This window comes from Galeopterus variegatus, unplaced genomic scaffold (genome assembly GCF_000696425.1).
Source record: "Galeopterus variegatus unplaced genomic scaffold, G_variegatus-3.0.2 Scaffold3581, whole genome shotgun sequence".
Taxonomy (NCBI): domain Eukaryota; kingdom Metazoa; phylum Chordata; class Mammalia; order Dermoptera; family Cynocephalidae; genus Galeopterus; species Galeopterus variegatus.
In genome coordinates, this window is record NW_007729692.1 from 155422 (window position 1) to 176996 (window position 21575).

At 34.5% G+C, this 21575-nt stretch overlaps 1 protein-coding gene across 1 annotated transcript in view; it reads left to right on the forward strand.

The window, feature by feature from the left end:
* Positions 1–21575, forward strand: part of WRN (Werner syndrome, RecQ helicase-like) — a 136589-nt gene that overhangs the window by 83784 nt on the left and 31230 nt on the right. The window contains exons 20-26 of the mRNA XM_008585463.1: positions 2679–2780; positions 3077–3169; positions 7301–7442; positions 15968–16138; positions 16218–16315; positions 17054–17129; positions 17930–18003. Coding sequence (XP_008583685.1) covers positions 2679–2780; positions 3077–3169; positions 7301–7442; positions 15968–16138; positions 16218–16315; positions 17054–17129; positions 17930–18003 — 756 coding nt within the window. The remainder of the gene's footprint in view (positions 1–2678; positions 2781–3076; positions 3170–7300; positions 7443–15967; positions 16139–16217; positions 16316–17053; positions 17130–17929; positions 18004–21575) is intronic.

The window sequence follows — 21575 nt, forward strand, 5'->3', positions numbered from 1 at the left end:
AGCATGAAGTAATAGTGATTAGTAATCAAATAGTGATACCAGACAACCATACTTCAATTTTTAGTACAGATAGATTACTGTTTGCATCAGTCCTGGGGGAAATAAAACTGTAGGGTTAATCAGGATAAAAAAGAATTGAGCAAGGATTGAACATGGATCTGTGACTTGCTGTTGACAAGCCTTTTCTAGAAAAAACCAGAAAGTTTAAGAATATATGAAATTGCTGGTCTTGAACTGAAAGGTCACTGTAATTCACATGGTTGTTAGAGTCTGTCCTACACTAGAATCCCATGACTGAGAGAAGAAACTTGTTCAGTCATCATGTAATCATCATTTAATTTTATATTTCTTCATCATGTAATTTTATATTTCTTATTGCAGAAGCCATATCACAAGCAAAGTTCCAAAGTCTGCATTTGCTGTTAACTTAAACAGTCAAACCCAGTAGTTATTATGATCTTTTTAAATTTGCAAAATAATCTCAATTTAATCTTTCACTGGCTCCAATTTATTTATATTAATGGTATTGTTTTAGAATTTTTCTTGCTTATTGAATTTTTTTGGTTTCTACTTAATTTTTATTTTAACATTTACTTTTACATATTTATGGGGTACAGTGTGTTGTTTCAATACATGCATATACTGAACAGTGATTCACGTAGGGTAGATAGCATAGTTTTGAACCCAAATTTTGTTTGTTTGTCTTGCTGACTGGTAATAGATATTATACCCTGGATCTTGGAGTTATCAGCACCATGCTCTAACCAACTGAGCCAACTGGCCAGCTTTTTCTTGTTTTTCAAATTATTTTTATTCTTTGGAATATTGTGCTTTAACTATTTTCATAGTCCCAAAAGAAGAATAAATATTTATTTCATTTGCTGTTAGAGACTTGTAGTTTTATTTTCTCAAATTTGTTACCGACACTTAAAAGATTAGTGAAGTATAGATTATCTGAATCCAATACAGTAGTCCCCTCTTATCTGAGCTTTCGCTTCCCGAGATTTTAGTTACCCATGGTCAACCTTGGTCTGAAAATATTAAATATAAAATTCCAGAAATATTTCAGAAGTTTTAAATTGTGCCCTGTTCTGAGTAGCATAATGAAAGCTTGTGTTGTCATGCTCCATCCCACCCTTTAGTCGCTTGGTAGCCTTCTTGATTATCAGATCAAGTGTTGTGGTATCGCAAGTACTCATCATGTTCAGGTAACTCTTATTTTACTTAATAATGAGCCCAGAGCACAAGAGCAGTGATGCTGGCAATTTGGATATGCCAAAGAGAAGCTTTAAAGGGCTTCCTTTAAGTGAAAAGGTGAAAGTTATAGGTATGAATGTATATGAAAAAATGTAGTGTATATAGAGTTTGGTTCTATCCTTGGTTTTTGCATCCACTGGGGTCTTGAAACGTATCCCCCATGAATAAGGGGGGAACTACTGTATAATGGAGGATCTAATTCTGAGATTGTGGGCATTTGTTTTCCATGTTCTTTCTATCTGAGGAGGAGGTAAGCTAAGCAAACAAGACCCTAAAATAAAGCATAAAAGGAACTGATTTTTAGCTCTTGAAATAGGAATGAGATTAGATGGTTAACCTAGGAACTAAAGTCAACAGTTGAGACAGTGGGAGAAATTACATGGAAGGGCATGGTGGTTGGTGATGACAAATGACAAGAATTTTTTTGAATAACAGAATCATTTGTATATTCAGACTTTCCAGAACCCCTTGAGAACTGTGCAGAGGTATTTTGATCAGCTAGGAGGTTGGATAGTCAAAATATTAGTAAGTGAAGTTCATTTTGATGAGGATCAGTACTATCACTTAGGTCTTATAGGTAAAGCATTATTTTCTTCTGAAATACCTGAAATCTGTTTAACCCAGACTTTTTTTTATTCTTGGAAAATGTGTACAGCTATTTGGGAGATTGTTATCATCTGATATTTGATATTCATGGAATTTCTTCGTAGAAGATTAGAAATTAACAGAGTCAGGATGAGTTATAGCAGCATTGACTTTTAAAAAAACAACCAAACATGTCTTTAATGTTATTTAACATTGTAAAATAAATTCAGCCTTATGGCAAATAAAAAATCAGTTATAATTGGTTGAGAAAGGAACTTTTAATTCTGATACTTTACTGGTTTCCCATAATATTCCATAATACAAAGAGACTATTTTGGAGAGCTAAGAAGTCTGCTGAAGAGCTAGTAGGATAAAGGCTTATGTTTGGTTCATAAGCCTCTTTCAGTGTTCCTTACATAGATGTTTTTAGTTTCTTAGAGTAGATAAATTATAATAAAGAATAACCTTTTACTGGAAAAAGGTAAAAATTCATATGTAGTAGAAGGCTTATTAGAAGCTGAAAAGCATGTGGCATATAAATCAAAATGCAAAACTTTAGGGTTTATAATAATTTTTCAAAGGCAGCTAAAGAATTGATATTTAGACATAGGCAGAATTCTTTCAAAAGCAACTTTTGTAAAAATCAGAAAAATGTTTACCTTTTGTGGGGACATTGACTGGGAAGGAGCACAAGGGAACTTTGTGGGGTGATAGAAATGCTCTTTACTTTGGTAGGGATGAGTTTTGTAGATTATGAAAAATAAATAGTAAGAAATAAATAAAATAATAAAATTGCTAATAGTTTTACATATTCTTTTGATATTTTTAATTGACAGGTACCGCCTTATTAAAATAGAAAATGAAAAATTTCGATTATACAAATTAAGGATGATGGCAAAGATGGAAAAATATCTTCATTCCAGCAGATGTAGGCGGCAGTATGTATTATTATAGCAATTAATCACATGGGTTTATGGATGGTGCTCTTTTAAGGAAAAAGTTTTGCTTAATAATTAGAAGGATTTTAAAGAAATATTTCATTGGTGTTTCATGTGTGCTGAATTTTTAAGGCAATCAATCTTTGCACCTGAGTAAATTGAAGTCAAATAATGAGGTCCCAGGTGAATCAATTAATGATGATTTCACCTCATTATTTTCAGCAATTAATTTAATATGTTAAATTCATTCATATGTTTTTGTTCTTTTATTTAATTTAAAATTTTCTCTTGGGTAGAATCATCTTGTCTCATTTTGAGGACAAACAAGTACGAAAAGCCTCCTTGGGTATAATGGGAACTGAAAAATGCTGTGATAATTGCAGGTCCAGGTAAAGATTTCTTCTTATAGATTGAATTTCTTCTTATAGATGAACATTCTAAAAGTCTTTGTTTCTCTTCCTTTTCAAATCATGTTTAATTGAATTTTTGTTGAATGATACGTATTTTAGTTTTTTAAACAAAATAATGAATTTATTTAAATATAAGACAAAGCAAACAATATTAGGGTATTTTACTTTACATATATACAGAAAAAGCAATAAAATGATAGATCTAAATCTAAACATATCAATAGTTACATTAAATGTAAATAATCTAAAGATACCATTTAAAGGCATAAATTGTCAGAATTGATTTAATTCTATCCTATGTGCTGTCCACAAGAAATCCACTATAATTATATAAGTAGGTTAAAAAAAAGAATGCAACGTTATATACCATGAAAACACTAATCAAAAGAAAGCTGCAATTATTATTTTAATATCAGGCAATGGAGACTTTAGATTAAAGAATATTAGCAGGGATAAAAAAGGAAATTCATAATGTAAAAGGGCCAATTCACCGATGTCGATGTTGATGTCGCAGTCAGGTTTCTGCAGAAAAACAGGGCCAATGATTTGTGTGTGTGTGTGTGCGCGCGTGTGTGCATGTGTGTGCGTGTGTGCGCGTGTGCGTGCACGCATGTGTGTATGGAGAGGGGTGGGTAGGAAAAGAGGGAGGGAGGGAGGAACTGAGGGGAGAGAGGGAGGAATGCGGAGACTGATTTTAAGGAATTGGCTCACACAATTGTGGGGACTGGCAAGTCTAAAATTTGTAGGGCAGACCAACAGGCTGGAAACTCAGGCAAGACTGATGTTGCATTCTTGAGGCAGAATTCCTTCCTCTTCAGCAAACCTCAGATTTTGCTTTTAAGGTCTTCAACTGATTGGATGAAACTGACACATTATTGAGGGTGATCTCCTTTACTTAAAGTCAATTGATTGTAAATGTTAATCACACCTACAGAATACTTTTACAGCAGCATCTAGATTAGTGTTTGACCAAACTGAACACTAGCCAAGCTGACACATAAAATTAACCATCATGGGCCGGCCCGGTGGCGCACTGCTACAGTGCGCTGCTTGGGAGCGCGGCGGCGCTCCCGCCGAGGGTTCGGATCCCACATACAGACCGGTTCCCGCTCACTGGCTGAGCGAGGTGCGGGCGCAGCACCGAGGTTTGCGATCCCGTTGCCGGTCCCGGTCCGGTACGGGTGCGACACTGAGGGCTGCGATCTGTTGCCGGACACGAAAAAAGACAAAAGAAAAAAAAAAAAAAATTAACCATCACAACCAAGAAGATATAATCCTAAATGTATATATACTTAAGAACTGTAAGAACTGAAAGGAGAAATAGAGAAATCCACAATTACTGTTGGTGACTTCAACATCTTCTCTCAGTAATCGGTAGAACTAGTAGTCAAAAAAGTCAGTAAGGAGATAGAAGAAATGAACACACCTATCAATAAACTGGATCTAATTGACTTTTATAGAACACCCCCCCGCAACAACTGCAGAGTACACATTCTTTTCAAATAATAGATAGAACGTTCATGAACATGGATCATATTCTGGGTAAAACAAACATTAACCAATTAAATAAACCTTAACAAATTTAAAAGTATTGTACTTTTAAGTTTGTAAAAGTATAAAATTTATGCAGTATGTTTTTTGACTGTGTGTAATGGAATTAAACCAGAAAGCAGTAAAAGAAAGGTAACAGAGAAGTCTCCAGACCCTTGGAAATTAAATAACATACTTCTGAATAATCCACAAGTCAAAGAGGAAGTCTCAAGGGAAATCAGAAAATATTTTGAACTAAATGAAATGAAAATTACAAAATGTGTAGAATGCAGCTAATGTAATGCAGAGAAGGAAATTTATAGTAATACTTATAAAAGAAGAAAGGTTTCAATTTAGTAATTAAGTTTCCAACATAAGAAACAAGCAAATAAAAGCAAAATAAACCATAAGTAAGCAGAAGGAAGGAAGTAATACAGATAAGTATAAATCAGTGAAATAGAGAACAGAAAAACAATGGAGAAAAATCAGTGAACGTAAAAGTTTATTTTTTTGTAAAGATCAATAAAATTGATGTCAACCTTTAACAAGATTGATAGGGGAAAAAAAGGAGGCACAGACTACCAAATTCAGGAATGAAAGAGGGAATTTCACTACAGGCACAGACACTAAAGATAATAAGGAAACACTGTAATAATCCATTGCACATAAACTCAATTTAGAAGAAATGAACCAATTCCTTGATAACCTCAAATTGGCAAAACTCACCCACAATGAAACAGATAACATGAATAGTCTGACGGGTCATTAGAGAGATTGAATTCCTATTAAAAAACTCTGAAAATAAAATTCTCTAGTTCAGATGGTTCCTTTATCAAGAAGACATAGTTGTTCTTTGTACCTTAAAAAAACAAACAGAAAAACCCCTACAAATATATAAAGCACAAATTGATAGAACAGCTGGAAGAAATCAACAAATCCACCATCATTGTGGGAGAGTTTGGTATAATTTTTAGTTATTGGTAGGTTAGGCAATCAAAAAATTAGTAAGCTGTAGAAAATTTGGCAATGCAGTACTAAGTTTGATTTATCAGACACATATAGAATCCTAGACTAAGCAACTAGAGCAGTGTGTCTCAAATTTTTTTTTCTTCATGACCCATGTAGTAAAAGATAATATTTGTACAGCACACTGAGCTAATTGTGAGAGTCCAGGTTCTGTCCAGAACCTAAGGTCTGGAGTGAATAACCTTTCAGGACACCTAGAATCCAGTTGCAGCACACTGGGAAGCACTGAATGAGAATCTACACTTCTCAAACATACATGGAATATTTATAAAAATTGACTATGTATTAGAGCAAGGATCGACAGACTGGCTGTGGGCCAAATCCTCTTGCTACCTGTTTTTGTAAAAAATAGCTTTCTTGGAATACAGCCATCTGTTTTGTTGTATGTCATCTGTGGCTGCTTGAGTTAAGTAGTTGCCTACAAAGCCCAACGGTCCACAGTGCCCAAAGTATTTACCATCTGGTCCTTTATAAAAAAATTTTCTGACCCCTGTACTAGACTGTAGCTTGTCTCAAAAATTTTCTGTGAATTGGCATCAAACTCACCATATTTTCTGACCAGAATGCAATTTAATTTAGAAGTAAATAAGAGGATAAACAAAAAAATTCTCATGCATTTGGAAATGAAAAATAACACTTTTAAATAACTCATGATCAAAGAAAAAATCAAACTGGAAATTAAAAAATGTTTAGAACTTAGTGATAATTGCAATAATACATATAAAAACTGGTAAGATGCAGCATAATAGTACACTGTGGGAATTTGGTAGCTTTAAATAGTCATATTAGAAAAGAAAATTAATCAACTAAAGAGGTTAGAATAGGAGAATAAACCTGAATGTAGAGTTTTTCCCCCAAACACATTATTATATCTGGAATATTAAATGTATTCATATTGCTATTTCAAAGATATTTATTATAAGGAAAGCAATTGAATTAGGTAGTTGTACTGTATTAGTTGATTTTCTCTAAGAGGTTTTTTTGTTCTCAGCCTACTTAAAGAATTCTCAGTTGTATTAATGATAATTTCAAATGTATCTGAAGGATGTCTTCGGAATTTAACTTCTAAATATACTTAAGTGAAACGTTTATAATCTTTGTGTCACATTTTATAGTCATTAGAGTTTAAGCTAACAATTTATTGCATAGGAGATTTGTTTTCTTAAGTTAAAAGCTTGTCTCTTTTTTGCTACAAACTTTTTTTTGTCTAGCAAGATCTAACAGAAAAGTCCAATATGTATGTAACTGATCGAGTGAAAATGTTCTAGGTGTAATCCTGCAGCTCTGCCTGCTTGAACTTTTTCCTCTTCTGTCTACAGCTGTCAGCTCCTGTGAAACCTGGCTTCTAGGACACTAGGCTTGAAAACTAACAGCATAACATTTCTGTGATTAGTTTATTTTTCATGTTTTAGATAGTTGTAATGAACTTTATTTGTAGCTTCTGAAGCAGTTGGCACGTTTGAGATATTTTTTTACTTTGTTACACTAAATCTTTTTATTGCTAAAGGGTGCGTGCCTTGGCCACTTTCTTAATATATTATTATTTTTATTTAGATTGGGTCATTGCTATTCCTTCGATGACTCAGAAGACACATCCCAGGATTTTGGTCCACAGGCATTTCAGCTATTATCTGCTGTGCGCATCTTAGGTGGAAAGTTTGGAATTAGGGCTCCAATTTTATTTCTCCGAGGATCTGTAAGTATATCTATGAATCACCTTCATGGTTTATCATTTACTCCTATAACACTTTTTTTAGAGGCTTGCTATATTGTGATTGTAGCTTTGGCTTTAGGTGAGCTATTAGAAACTCAGAGAATCATATTAAGTCATATTAAACACAGCATTCATTACTTTTGACAGAGCTTGTGTGTGTAACATCTGCTGCTGTTTTCATGTTCCAAGCTGATGTTCAGTTCTGTACCTCACTCTGAAAGATTGTATTAGTTTATCACACTGCAGTTGCATGAATCCCTAGACTGGTCTTTCTTAGGATAATTAAGAAAAGTTAACCTGTCAAGGGACAGGTAGGACAAAAATTATATCTTTTTGTGTCTAGGAAACTATTAAATTCTTTGACTAAAACTTTAGTTTCAGGGATTATTTTGTAAATGTCTAAATTCACACTAACAATATTTGGCAGCATACTTTTTTCTTTCCTTCTGTTTCCCATCAAAAGTATTTAAAAGCCTAAGAAAGTTTATTTTTATTTTTATTTTTTACTTTGCCAATGAATAAATAGTTCAATTCAACTACTTTTTTTTTTTTTGACTGATTCATGTGTCAACATTATGCTAACAACTGCAGGCACAGATATGATTAAGACATGACACTTACAGTCAAAGAGCCTTTTCTGTAGTCCATTTGTTTATACGTATGATTTTATTGCTGATTTAGAAGTCTCTAAAGCAAAGCTAAATATTATATATTGATATTAGTTGAATAAATTAAGAGTAGAAGATAAGATACTTTGTAAATATGCATATTTATTTTAAAATAGAGATTAAAATTCTCATTTTGCATGTAGAATTTTAAAAATTATTTAGGTAAGCATTTATTTGTTAAATACTTGTGCTTCACATAAATGTTTATTTTCTTAGTTTTTGTTTGAAAGGAACATATTAAATTAGTTGGTGACCAACAGGCTGGCTGGATAGCTTAGTTGGTTAGAGTGGTGCAGTACCAACAAGGTAAAGAGCTTAGATCCCAGTACTGGTCAGATGCCCAAACAAACAAGCAAACACAAAAATTACATTAGTTGTGAAATAATTTTATTGAAATGTGTTGAAAATTTTTGTTAACTTTTTATGTACTGATGTTTTTAGATTCTGAATGGAGTTTAAAATTTTGATTTTAAATCACGTTTCATTAGAAATCTAATAGTAAAAGTGTTGCTTAAGGAACTTTGGTTTAGCATCTATGAATGATACTATATTTTTTGTAAACAAATTTAAGTTGCAAGATATAGGTTAAATATAATTGAGATCTATGAAAATTTCTTCTGTCTCTGTGACCTTCAAAGCCCGTGTATCCCAGTTGAATGTATAATTTATAAAAATTATCCTTGTTTTAATTTGGTATAATCCAACCATTCCAGTATCAACAAATAAGTGTAAGTGGGCTCCAAGACAAACTTGAACCGGTCACAAGAGGGATTAGATTTCACCTATTATTTGAAAACCAAGTCAGACTGCTTATATGACAGTCTCTTCTGGGAGTCCTCAAATTAAGAAGTTTATCCTTTGTGAAATTTTATACTACCCTTGCTAGATAGAAGTAAAACTTTTTAATAAAGTACCACTTAATGGATATTTGTAGACACTAACTGTGGTACAAATAAGGCAAGTTTTCTTCCCCCATTTCAGTGATCCCAAGATCTACTGGGATATTGTTTAAAAAATTGTAGTTGTATAAATTCCTTTGAGAATTTAGTAAATTGTTCCCTTTAACCAATTTAGGAAAAATTAATATCTTTGTAGGTAATCTTGATTTGTAAAATAAGTGTCTTAAAGTGAGAACTATATATTTAAAAAAATAATATATAAAAAATATATAAAAAATATATTTTCAGCAGCACATGATTCTCCTCTTGTGAAAGATTTTTCTAAATAGTGTAAGTAATTCTGTAATCTATCCAGGAGTTTGTGAGTGGAGTTTTAAATTTTATTTTTAAAGTACAAGTTTGATTAGAAATTAAATAATAAATGTGTTGCTTGAGGAACTTTGTTTTGGCTTTCTAAACAGCTCACCATATAAAAATCTTTAAATACCCTGTGTAAATGTGATAAGATGTGCAATGACCTTAGTTTTATAGATTAGAAAACAGAAACATAGTCATTAATTTGCATTACCAGGAGATTAGGTGAAACCTTTTTCCTGATCACATTATCAAAGTGCTAAAACTTATTATGGCCCCAGAATTAGATAACACTCTTGATAAAATATGATTTGACTATAGGCAGCTATTGAAACTGATGGTAGTTTTAATCACCCTTTATAATTTTCAAACTATCTAACAGGAGAGGGTTATCCACGTAATTTTCTGGACATACTACTTCACCTGATTGAAGTATATTCCTAGAGATAATTTTTTATTTTTGTTACTCTATCTTTTGGTTTTATTTTTCATGTAAAATAACAGCTCAAAATGATTTTCTGAAGCACTTGAATGGCAGCTGTGAGCTTCTTTGGCCTGTAGGAACTGGGAAAGAGACAGAAACAAAACAAGAAAAATGAAATGTTTACAAAAGCTATGGGCTTGTTTTGTATATTAAGAACTTAAGGATTTAAAACTTCTTGAGTTGGAGTTTATAACTATTTTTTCACTAGTTCTTAAATATCTCCTTTTGTGTAAGGTGCTATCTTATATTTCATGGGGGATCCAAAACTAAATTAGATGAGATTTATCATTTAGTATGGAAGGTGTTCCTTAGGAAGAAATAATTATAATGTAGCATAGAAAGAGATAAGGGACATATGAAGAGACTTGAAGTATAATTGAAGTTCTGAAGAGACAGTGCTTTGGGAAATTAGAGAAGTCTGTGAAGGTATCACTGGAGCTTTCTACTGTATTTTGTGGGGGATGTAGTTGATTTGGCAAGAGATAGTCAATTTGGACATTCAGAGACAGAATGAGAGAAGAAGGGTGGAGGAGAATGTGGCATTCCCAGCAGAATTACTATAAAAAGCAATTGTAATTTTTAAAATAGTTAATCTGGACAAGTGGCAAATTATTTTTTTATTTTTGTTTTTTCTCCATCAGGTACTGGTGCAAAGATTTTACTTTTATCAGAAAATTACACCTTGGGTTGTGTTCTGTTTATTCTAACACCCATCAATTAGTACATTTCCCCATTCCACAATATGTCAGTTTTGGTGACCCATATTTTTTTAACCTGATTTTTAAAGGAAAAGATTGAGACGAAAATTTCCCTTTTGAGACTGCATCCCATAGAATTATAGACTCTTAGAACTAAAACTGGCAAAAAGACTATTTAACCCTATCACTTTATTTTACTGTAGTTGAAACCGAGTTAAAATGAAAGGTAAATGATCTGTCCTAAGTCATACTGTTAACATAGTTCCAGAATCAGGATGAACAAACAGCTTTCCTCACTACTAGTCTAGTGTTTTTTCCATTTATTATGCTGTTGCATGCATTTTTTTTCTTTTTTTTAATTTTTATTAAAAGTGATTATACATATTTTGGGGGTTCAGCATTGACATATGTTGATCAAATCAATATTGCTAGCATATATATTGTTACAAATTATATTTATTCTTTATGCCCCTTGTCCAATCTCACCCCATCCTCCACCCCTTCCCCCATCCCCCATCTAATTACCCTAGATTTCTTTTCTTCTTCTGAAAGAATAATGGTTACTCTGTTGATTTGTTGCGTAGATGATCTGTCCAATGTTGAGAGGTATGATCAGGTCCCCCAATATTATCATAGAGCAGATGCTGCTTCTGTCACTCTGAAATGGGCCTTGTGGGGAGAGACATCCTTTTCTTTATCTCTGCTGGTGACTCTCCTTGTGTCCATGCACTCCAGTGGCTGGCAGACCATCTGTGTGGTTGTGGTGTCTAGCCGCTTTTGCGGCAGCCATGGTTGCTGTGGTGGCTGTGGTGGGCCACCCACATGGATATAAAGTTTTTGGCATGCTCCTTGGTGCAGACAGTGTGCCTGGTTGTGGGAGGAGAGTCCTGTTCCCGGATCCATGCCTCAAGTCCCCAGGTAGGCCCCAAGGCACTGGTGCAGTGTGCCTGGTTATGGGAGGGGGATCCAGTCCCTGGCTCCAAGCCTCGGGTCCCTAGGCAGCCCACGAGGTGCTGGTGTGGTGTGCCTGGTTGTGGGAGGGAGAGTCCAGTTCCCAGCTCCATGTTTTGGGTTCCTGGGTGGGCCCCAAGGTGCTGGCACCGTGTGCCTGATTGTGGGAGGGGATCTGGTCCTCAGATCCATGCCTCAGGTCCCTGGGCAGGCCCTGAGGCACTGACTCAGTGTGTCTGGTTGTGGGAGGAAGGTCCAGTCCCCTTCTCCATGCCTTAGGTCCCCAGGCAGGACCCGAGGCACTGGCTCAGGAAGTTCCTGGTTGTGGGAGGGAGGTCCGGTCCCCTTCTCCATGCCTCGGGTCCCTGGGTGGGCCCTGAGGCAGAGGTGTGGTATGCCTGGTTGAGGGGAGAGGGCAGTTTTAAATTTATAATTTTTAGTGGAATGATCTAGAGATACAGAATGAAGGTTTGTGGTTGATAAGAGACGTGTGTATAAAATTGTGCACGTCTTAATAATTAATACCCAAGTCCCTATATTCATCTATGGCAGCTTTCTCATCTTAGGCAGTTTTACTCTGTCAGTGAATAATCTGGAAAATTGAGTTAAACTAGAACACTTAATTAATGAAAGATGCTTTGCTCAGAGTGAGAAATCATTAAATATTTGTTGTTGAGAATCCTTACTGTATTCTGTTTCAATTCTTTTTTTAAAAAAATGTTACTTGGTTCAGTTTGGATTTCTAGTTCAAAAGGGAATATGATTCCTTTAAAACAAAGATGCTCTTTCTGCATGTTGATTGCCATGGAAACAAGACAATGTAAATTTATTCACATAGTATACAGTATTCACAATAATTATTGATCATGAGGGAAAGGGAGGCTAGAAGAGTACTTTTTGGTGTCTAGAGAGCTGGTAAGTGCTAGTTAGGCAACTTAATACCTTTGGTGTTATTAGTTTGCAAACATTAAAATCTCCTACTACAAAGGTAAGCCCATAGCAGATGTAGAGTAGCATTAGTAAGTGTTCCAGTGAAAACTGACTAAATATTAAGACATGGTTTTTATGCTTAGGTTAAGAAATTCAGATTGAGTTAAAGGATCAGCTGTTAACTAATAAAAGGAAAGTTAGTATTACTGAGCCAGGCTTTGTCCTGGTTACTCACTTAATCTTCACAACATCCCCAAGAGATAGAAGCTGTAATGATACTTGTGCATCAAATGTGGAAATAGAAGCATAGATAAGTAACTTGCCAGAGCTATGACTGGAATACAGGTAAAATCTAGGTCAGGAGCCTGCACGTGTATGTATATTGGTGTGTGTGTATGCTTGTGCATGCGTGTGCATGGTATAGTAGTAAAAAGTTAGAACTACTAGTCTGGAGGCCTGTCTGAAGGCCAGTGTTCTAGCCCTAGCTGTAGTACAAATACACAGTGTGACATTAGGCTACCACTTAACATCTTTGAGCCTCTGTTTATTAGCAATATGAGTAAAAAATGACTAAGATAGATCAAAGAGCTCCAGCATTCCTTCCAGCTCTGAAATTCTACCATGTTTTATTTTATTTATTTATTTATTTGTGTAGACAAATTTTTGAGTATATTTAACATATACAACTTGATGTTGTGGGGTGCATATATATAGTAAAATGGTTACTATAGTGAGGGAAATTAAGACTTCCGTCATCTTACATAGTTATTACCTCCCCATTTTTATGTGACAAGAGCAGCTAAAATCTACTCATTCAGTAGGAATCCCAAATACAGTACAACTTTATTAACTATAGTCCTCAGTTTGTACGTTAGATCTGTAAATTGTTCGTCTTATATATATGATGTTTGATTTTAAACATTCTACTCAAATCAACCCATAGTCAGGTTTAGCACAGAGAGGAAGTGTTAGCAAAGAAAAAGGTGCCATGTTGTACCTGGGTGTTTATATTTCTCTAAATCTTGTTCTAATAACATTTTGTAAATATAATCATGATGATACCAGAGTTCGTTATTTAACCACTTTAATAAAAATAGTCCTATTTCTATTTTTTTTTAAGATTCAATAGAGAGCATGTTGCAGACTCTGTTAACTACACCTATCGGAAACATGTGTTTGAAACTTAGTTACCTAGGCACTGCTGTTTGTGTCTCTGGCGGGAACTTATCCTACTTTACCTAATTTTATCCTACCTTCCTTTGTGAAGGAACAGCCTTATTTAGGCTAATTTTTGTTTCTATTTTTTTTTAAGATTCAATAGAGAGCATGTTGCAGACTCTGTTAACTACACCTATCAGAAACATGTGTTTGAAACTTAGTTACCTAGGCACTGCTGTTTGTGTCTCTGGCGGGAACTTATCCTACTTTACCTAATTTTATCCTTCCTTCCTTTGTGAAGGAACAGCCTTATTTAGGCTAATTTTTCAAATTTATGCCTTATAAATAGTAGTAAATGACATGTATTAATATTTATCTATGATCTATTTTTATTTGCAGTCATATACTTGGGAAGATCTTCAAATATTAAAGTGATATATCTTTGCATTTAAGTATGTCATTGTTGTTCTATCTGTTTTAGAATGCTTGTATTCACATGTTAACATTCCAAAATGATAAACCTGTAACCATAACATTCTTTTCAGTTGAATAAAACCAATACGTTCATGATAGAGAGCTTTGCAGTTGCCTAAGTTAGGTCTGCTGCAACTCATCCTATGTATTCTTTTAATTTTGATCCCTGGATTTTAATACACATTGATTGTTAAGCTTTTATTAGGGTATATAGACAAAATGTAAAAATGTTGAATTATAGTCTGCCTGTTCTAAAATTTTAGACTGCATCTTATATTGACATTTTTAGGATACAGTAACCTCAACATATTCAAGGGATGAATGTTTTTGAAACATGACTATAACCTAAAACATAGCATTTGTATAAGAAAGCTCATAATCATGCTAGCTAATTTAAACTGAAAGGTATTTATTACTGAGTATTAAGTGGCTTATGTTATTGTTGACAAAGTTGCACTAAAAAATAGTCCACCAAGAGAGTTTCTGCCTCTTTTATGATCAAGAAGCTATCTGTCAATTTGGGAAGCTGCCACTACAGTACTGTACTGAGTAGGAAGCTGTAACAATCAGGAAGGTTCTACCTCTACTTGCGTGGAGAACTAACCTGCACCTGCTACAATCTATTGTCAACAAAACGGATGCCTCTTGATGCCTATGAAGATAGTAGTAGTTGTATGCTGGGTTTTTTGCTAACTTTTCTTGGAAAAAAGCAAACACCTCCACAATCATGCATTTCTGCAAAAATAGCAGAGGAGTAGCCTTTTGCCTTATTTCCTGCCGATACATGTCATACAAATATACATCAGATTAGTGGAACTTAAATCACATCCAGAACCTAGCTGCAAGGAAGTTTGAGGAATAGTGTATTGTAACTTCCCAGATTCTGCAGTTGAAGAAGTCACAGTGGATGGAGATTTGAATGATCCTTGGATTAGTCTGCTGTATTCACCACAAATATATTAGATAGCAGTAATTTTCCATAAAGCCCTATGTTCATATACTGCCATACACAAAGTAGTATTAAAATGTGCAGGATGAATAAAAGAGGCAGTAAGAGGGCACAGGGAATGGAAAAGTACTTTATAGAGAGTGAAGGTGGGGAGAGTTCTCTTCATTAGAACAAAAGAATTGCATATGACAGATTAGCTTCCCAAACATTTCTAGAACTCAATGGCTATGAAGAATCTCCCATAGGAATTCCCTCGTCACTTAGGAAAAAATATCTCAAAACCATCAACCGTTTAGCATGTACCTGCTTTTACTGGTATATCTCCGTGAAACAGCTAAATCGAGAATCTCCCATAGGAATTCCCTCGTCACTTAGGAAAAAATATCTCAAAACCATCAACCGTTAGCATGTACCTGCTTTTACTGGTATATCTCCGTGAAACAGCTAAATCGTAAATGATTAGGTAAACTTTGCAGTGCGTCATGAACAAAATCACAGTAACAACCATGCAGTGGAAACCGTGAGTTGTTGCACTGCACTCGCTGATGAGTAGCTATTAGGTCACACTGCCTTTTAACAAACTCAGTGGTTTGAGTCTTGAGCTATAGGTTATGATCACCATTTTCAAATAATAACATGAGTATGTTAATCAGAGGTCTAAATGGCAAAGGTTAAGTGTTCCAAACACATGCAAACCTATATGTTGGGAAATGCATCTGAATTATTTGTGAAATTTCCTGCCATTATTTAAAACACAAAAGGAACACTATTTTAATTATATATTTATGAGTTGAGTGTTCAGAACAAGCAGGATGGTTATAAATATTTTGTAGCTTTTTAAAGATGAAATTTAGGGTTAAAGACAAAGAATCAATAGATGTTTTCCTTAACCTGTTTAATTAAATAAGCATTTTTAGATATTGATTTTATTCCTAATTTCAGAATTCTCAGCATCTTCCAGATAAATATCGCAGTCACAATTTCTTTGGTGCTGGCAAGGATCGAACAGAGAGTTGGTGGAAGGCTCTTTCTCATCAGCTTGTTACTGAGGGATTCTTGGTACAAGTTCCTGGATGTAGCAAATTTACAAAGATTTGCACCCTTACAAAAAAGGTAAACAATTGTAGAAGTCTTACCTGTTTAACTTAATTTTTCTTATTATGCATTAAAAGATTCTTCTTTCTTTTAATAGGGCAGAGATTGGCTTGATAAAGCTAATACAGAATCTCCTCAGACACTTATCCTTCAAGCTAATGAAGAACTGTATCCAAAGAATTTTCCTCTGCCAAGGTTTACTTTTCAGTTTTTTTAACTTCTGGGTTTTTTGTTGCTATTAAATGACTCAAATTATACCAATTTACAGGCACTGTACAGGTAAAATGAGTAACCTGTTTGCTTTTGCATACTTATTTTAGTCAGTTTGGGGGCAGAGGTCTGTGGCAGAAAGATGAATGTTAGAACACTTTCTTTCTTTTTTTTTTTTTGAAAAGATGACCGGTAAGGGGATCTTAACCCTTGGCGTGGTGTTGTCAGCACCACGCTAACCCAGTGAGCTAACTGGACATCCCTATATAGGATCCGAACCCATGGCCTTGGTGTTATCAACACCACACTCTCCCGAGTGAGCCATGGGCTGGCCCTAGAACACTTTCTGGGTTGATGGGAAGTAGCTGCTCATCGTTCGTATTTAGAAAGTTTCTTTTCCACTGATGAAAGCAGCAGCATTGAGATCACTGCTGATGAACACATATACCGTATTTCTTTCTTATGTGTAAAAGGGGAGGAATAGAATACACTTGTTGCCTATTTTTAGTATCTTTACATATTATCGATCATTTATGAGTTTTTTCTTTCAAGCTTCTTAAACCTTCCAGAGCTTTTTCTGGAAAAAAAATCAATTTTAAAAATGGTCAGTTCTAAGAAGGTAATATAATCTCATCTACCTTTCTGAGAGTGTGAGTAGGATGATTAATAAATTTGATAATTGCATTTTAACGTTTGAGATAATTGAATTTTACTCTTTTTCAGTTCTAAAACTATATCTTTGGGCACTGAACAGCATTCCTCTAATCAAGTACCAATTGAATTAACTGCGGAGAAGAAGGTTTGTTTTAAAGAGGTAGTTCTTATTTATTTCATTCTATAGTGATTTAACTCCTGTTTTAAAAATTTATATTTTAATTCCCCTCCAATTAAAGAGAAAAGTGGTATATATAAGAAAACAAAATATGGAAAGAGAACTGATACAAACAGACTAAAATACCTGGTATATGATTTCTGGGGCTAATAGAAGAATTGAAAGTATTTGAGAAAGTAAATTATTTTGATTCTTTAAAGCCTGTCTTGTAACTCATTTGGCTTAGAGTTTTTACATATTATAATATTTATAGTTGATAGAAAAATAAGCCTGTTTCTTGAATGTTCTCATTAAATCTGCGCGCGCACGCGCGCGCGCACACACACACACACACTTTCTTGCTTTGTTTTGGATCTTAGATAACTATTACAGATTAAATACTAACCCACAGGCAGACTTCAGCTAGTTAGAGCTCTGGGATAATGGACAAATGTGGTGAATTCAATTTTCTGGTTAACTTTTTCTGCTTTATTAAAGTATGCAGAATATAATTGAATCTTTTTGTACTCTTGCTGTGTTTTAGAGCATTCTTTCGATCATTTATTTTCTATAGTTTTGGGAGGAATGGAACATTGGGGTGCATTTCTAACTGCCTTTAGATCCCTAGTTGATAATTCAAGAGCTTATTTTCAGGTGATTTATTTGATGACTTGGTTAGTCAGCAGAAAAATTGTCATTGTGAGGTTTTTTGCATCTTATTTTCTTCACATCTAAAAGTTCTTTGAAACTTTTCATTTTTTGATGGACCCTCATATGTTTAAAAGCAGTCTAACTTGGAGAAGATGTATTCTTACAAGGCATTTGATAAGATTTCTTCTGGGAGTGACATTCGTAAAAAAAGGTACAGAGTTCCAAATTTTTATTTTCTATACTCTTTATCAATACTTTTTTTCCTTCCTAAAGATGTTGGGCTATTTCATTGTCAGAAGGAAGTTAAAATTAAAGCATAATCATTTAGTATTACAATTATTAAAGCAGACTTACAGAAGGATAATATTAATACTAATTTAATAGCTAACAGTTCTTGGGTATTACTGTTTGTCAGGCTTTATGTTAAATGCTGAGCACTTCATATGCAATATCTCATTTAATTCTTACAACAACCTATAAGTTAGCTACTATTATTTATCCCCATTTTACAGTTGAAGATACCAGGGTTAAGAAGCTAGCTAACTTGTTCAAGAGCATATAGCTAATGGAAGAGCTGGCTTTCAAGTCTGTATTTGTCTGTCTCTAGCATTAAAACACTATTTAATTATATTTGTAGGAAATATATACATATTTCCTACAAATATAATTTTCAAAAAAGGTATTATGGCAACATAAAATGGTAGATTTAAGAGTTGGTAGAGAGTAAAAGGTAAGGTACCAATTATTCTTTTAAACTTAGTTTTTCACTTGCTGACTTAATGAAAGTGTGGAAAGTGTATAGAATTACAGAACATCTGAAGATAGAGAATTTGAAAAACATGTCAGAGCTTAAATGGACTATGTTTATATTCATGTCAGGTCAAAGTAAATTAATGTGCTCTAAGGCCGTTATGCACTTTTAATGGTTTGCTCGCTTAGATAACACTACTTTGGATCTGACCAAATGTTTACCATATTATCAGTCTCCCACCCAAAATAATTTCTTTTTGTTTGGATATGTTGTATGGGATTACTATGTTTTATGTAAACAAAAAGTTTTAAGGAGTATGTAAAACAATATATCCATTCAATATGTTGAAGCATTTCTTCATTTAAACAGTTGCTATGTTTTCACTAGGCCTCTTCTTAGTGCCAGATCCCATTGTGGGCATTGAGATTCAGTGGGGAGTGATAGAGACAGTCACTGACCCTCCCACAGTTTATATATCCCACACTCTAGTGGGATATAAAGGGATGAGAACATAAAATTGCAACCCAGGGTTATAACACTTTGGAAACATATAGAGGCTTAGGCAGGGCTTCCCAAAAGAAGTGACACTTGAAGCTTAAGTAGAAGTTAGGTGAAGTGAGGGGAAGTCTTCTCAGCAGAGGAACGGCCCACATACAAAAACCTGAAAGCAAGAGAGGGTGTGACATGACTGTGGAACTGAACAGGACGGCTAGAGATCACCTGGTGGCGGGAGGCAAAGGAATGGTGAAATTTAAGTCTGGAGAATTAAATAGGGGCCAGAATATCCAGTTCCTTCCAAGTACTCTATTTGATTATAAAGGCAGTTGGGATCTAAGGAAGGGTTTTAAGCGGAACAGTGACATGATCAAATTTATGATTTAGAAGAGAGGTTCATAAACTTTTTCTGTAAAGGATCAGACAGTAAATATTTTTGGCATTGGAGCCAAAACCTGTGTCACAGCTACTCACCTTTGCTGTTGTAGCCTTAAAGCAGCCATAGATGATATGTAAATGAACGAATGTGGCTGTGTTGCAGTAAACTTTATTTATGGACACTGAAATTTGAATTTCACATAATGTAACATGTCATGTAGTGTTCTTCTTTTTACTTTTTTTAACCATTTAAAAATGTAAAAAAACATTTGCAGCTTATAGGCATTACCAAATAGATGGATTTGGCCTGTAGACCCTGATGTGCTCTGGCTATGGAGGGAATGGATTACAGGAGGATCAGGGCTGTTGTAGAGACACAAAGAGGCCGTTGCAGTAGTATTTGCAAGAGGTGATGTCAGTACAGATGAGGGAAGTAGCAGTGGCATGAAGAGAGATTTGTAAGATATTTAGGAGATAGAATTGTTAGGTCTTGGTGATTGAAAAGATAGGTGGGTTAAGGAAAATGGAGGACTCAAGGTGAGTTTAGTTTCTGTCTTTGCTGGGTAGTGTTGTCTTTCCCTTTGCTGGGCAACAGAAGAGGAGGAACAGGTTTGAGGGATTGGATGTCTAAGGGATGAGGCGAAAATCAGGAGTTTAGAGATAGACTTACCAAGTTTGGGATACCTGTGGAGTGGTCCAGAAATTAAATGTATAGGCTTAGTGTACAGAAGAGAGCAGAATGCTTATATATCAATAACTGCTATTTTAAGAAAAGCACAGAGGGAAAAATACCGCATGATCTCAGTCATATGTGGGAGCTAAGAGAAAGAAAGAAGGAAAGAAAGACCACAGTGGTGCGTTGTACTTGCAGAGGGAGAGAGTATACCTAGAGATACAATGTGGAGTGGGGGGGAAAAGGGAGGGGGAGGGAGGTGAGGATAATTGGGTGGGGGACACAGGGTATAAAAGCAATTTCTGGTAATGGGTATGCTGCCAGTATGAATCTGGCCCTCACATCATGCCACAAGGGGTGACAATCAGCTTTGTAGCTCATGAATATTCATTAAAAAGAAAAACTTACTATTTTAAAATTTATTTACATTTTCATTAAAATAATACATGTACATGGTTTAAAAAGTCAATTAGTACTTAAAGGCTTATAACAAACCACACTACACCCTTCCCCAAACCCACTTTGTTCTTCTCTACAGAAGCAGTCACTCACTCGTAAATCTTCCAGCTGATTTCTCTGGCATTTGCTTCAGTATTTCTAAATGACATGCTTAGGCTACTGTTTTTTGACTTAGCAATTTTAGAAATTGATGTCCTATTGCGGTAGATTTCCCCTCCTTTATCCACCCCCTCCTTTATCCACCCCCTCCACCATAATTATAAGTTTGGTTATATTAATAATTCACTTTTGAATTATTATAATAATATTATAATGATTTTACATTATTATAACTACACATATTATATACTACTAAGCCAAACTGGGTGCCACCGCTACCTTTATTTCTTCCTCGTGTTAATAATTGTCTCCCCCCCCCCCCTTTCTCTTGGTTTTTAATGTTCCTTTTATTAATTTTTCTTCTCTCCTATTTAGTCTCTTTTTGTTTTTTTACTTTCTGGGGAGTTCCTTCACTTTTTATTTACTTTCATCTAGTGAAATTTTAATTTTAGTTATCAAATTCTAAAAACTCTTTTTTCTCTTGTTTCTTTAATAATGTGTAATAGTGTTTTCTTGTTTCATGGATACAGTATCTTCAGTTTTATCTCTGATAATATTCATTATAGTTATTTTGAACTCTTCTGTATACTTGTAATAGCATTCGTAGGCACATTTTTTTATTAAACTTTTCTACATGTATTTCTGCCTTGGGGATGTGTTACCCAGAATTTTGCCAGTATATATGATAACAAAATTCCTTTGTGAAATAACTTAAAATACCATTTTGCAAATAATACATTAGTATAAAGATTTCCATAAATATTAGATAAATATTAGTATCTAATTTGAAACAAATTTATAATTTTCTTGAGTAACCTGATATTACTAATTCTTTGAACTGGAGTTATTGTTCCTCAGATTCAAGTCTACTTATTTTAGTGATAAGACTTAATAATTGTGAAAATTAAATCTTACTTTACACTGTCAT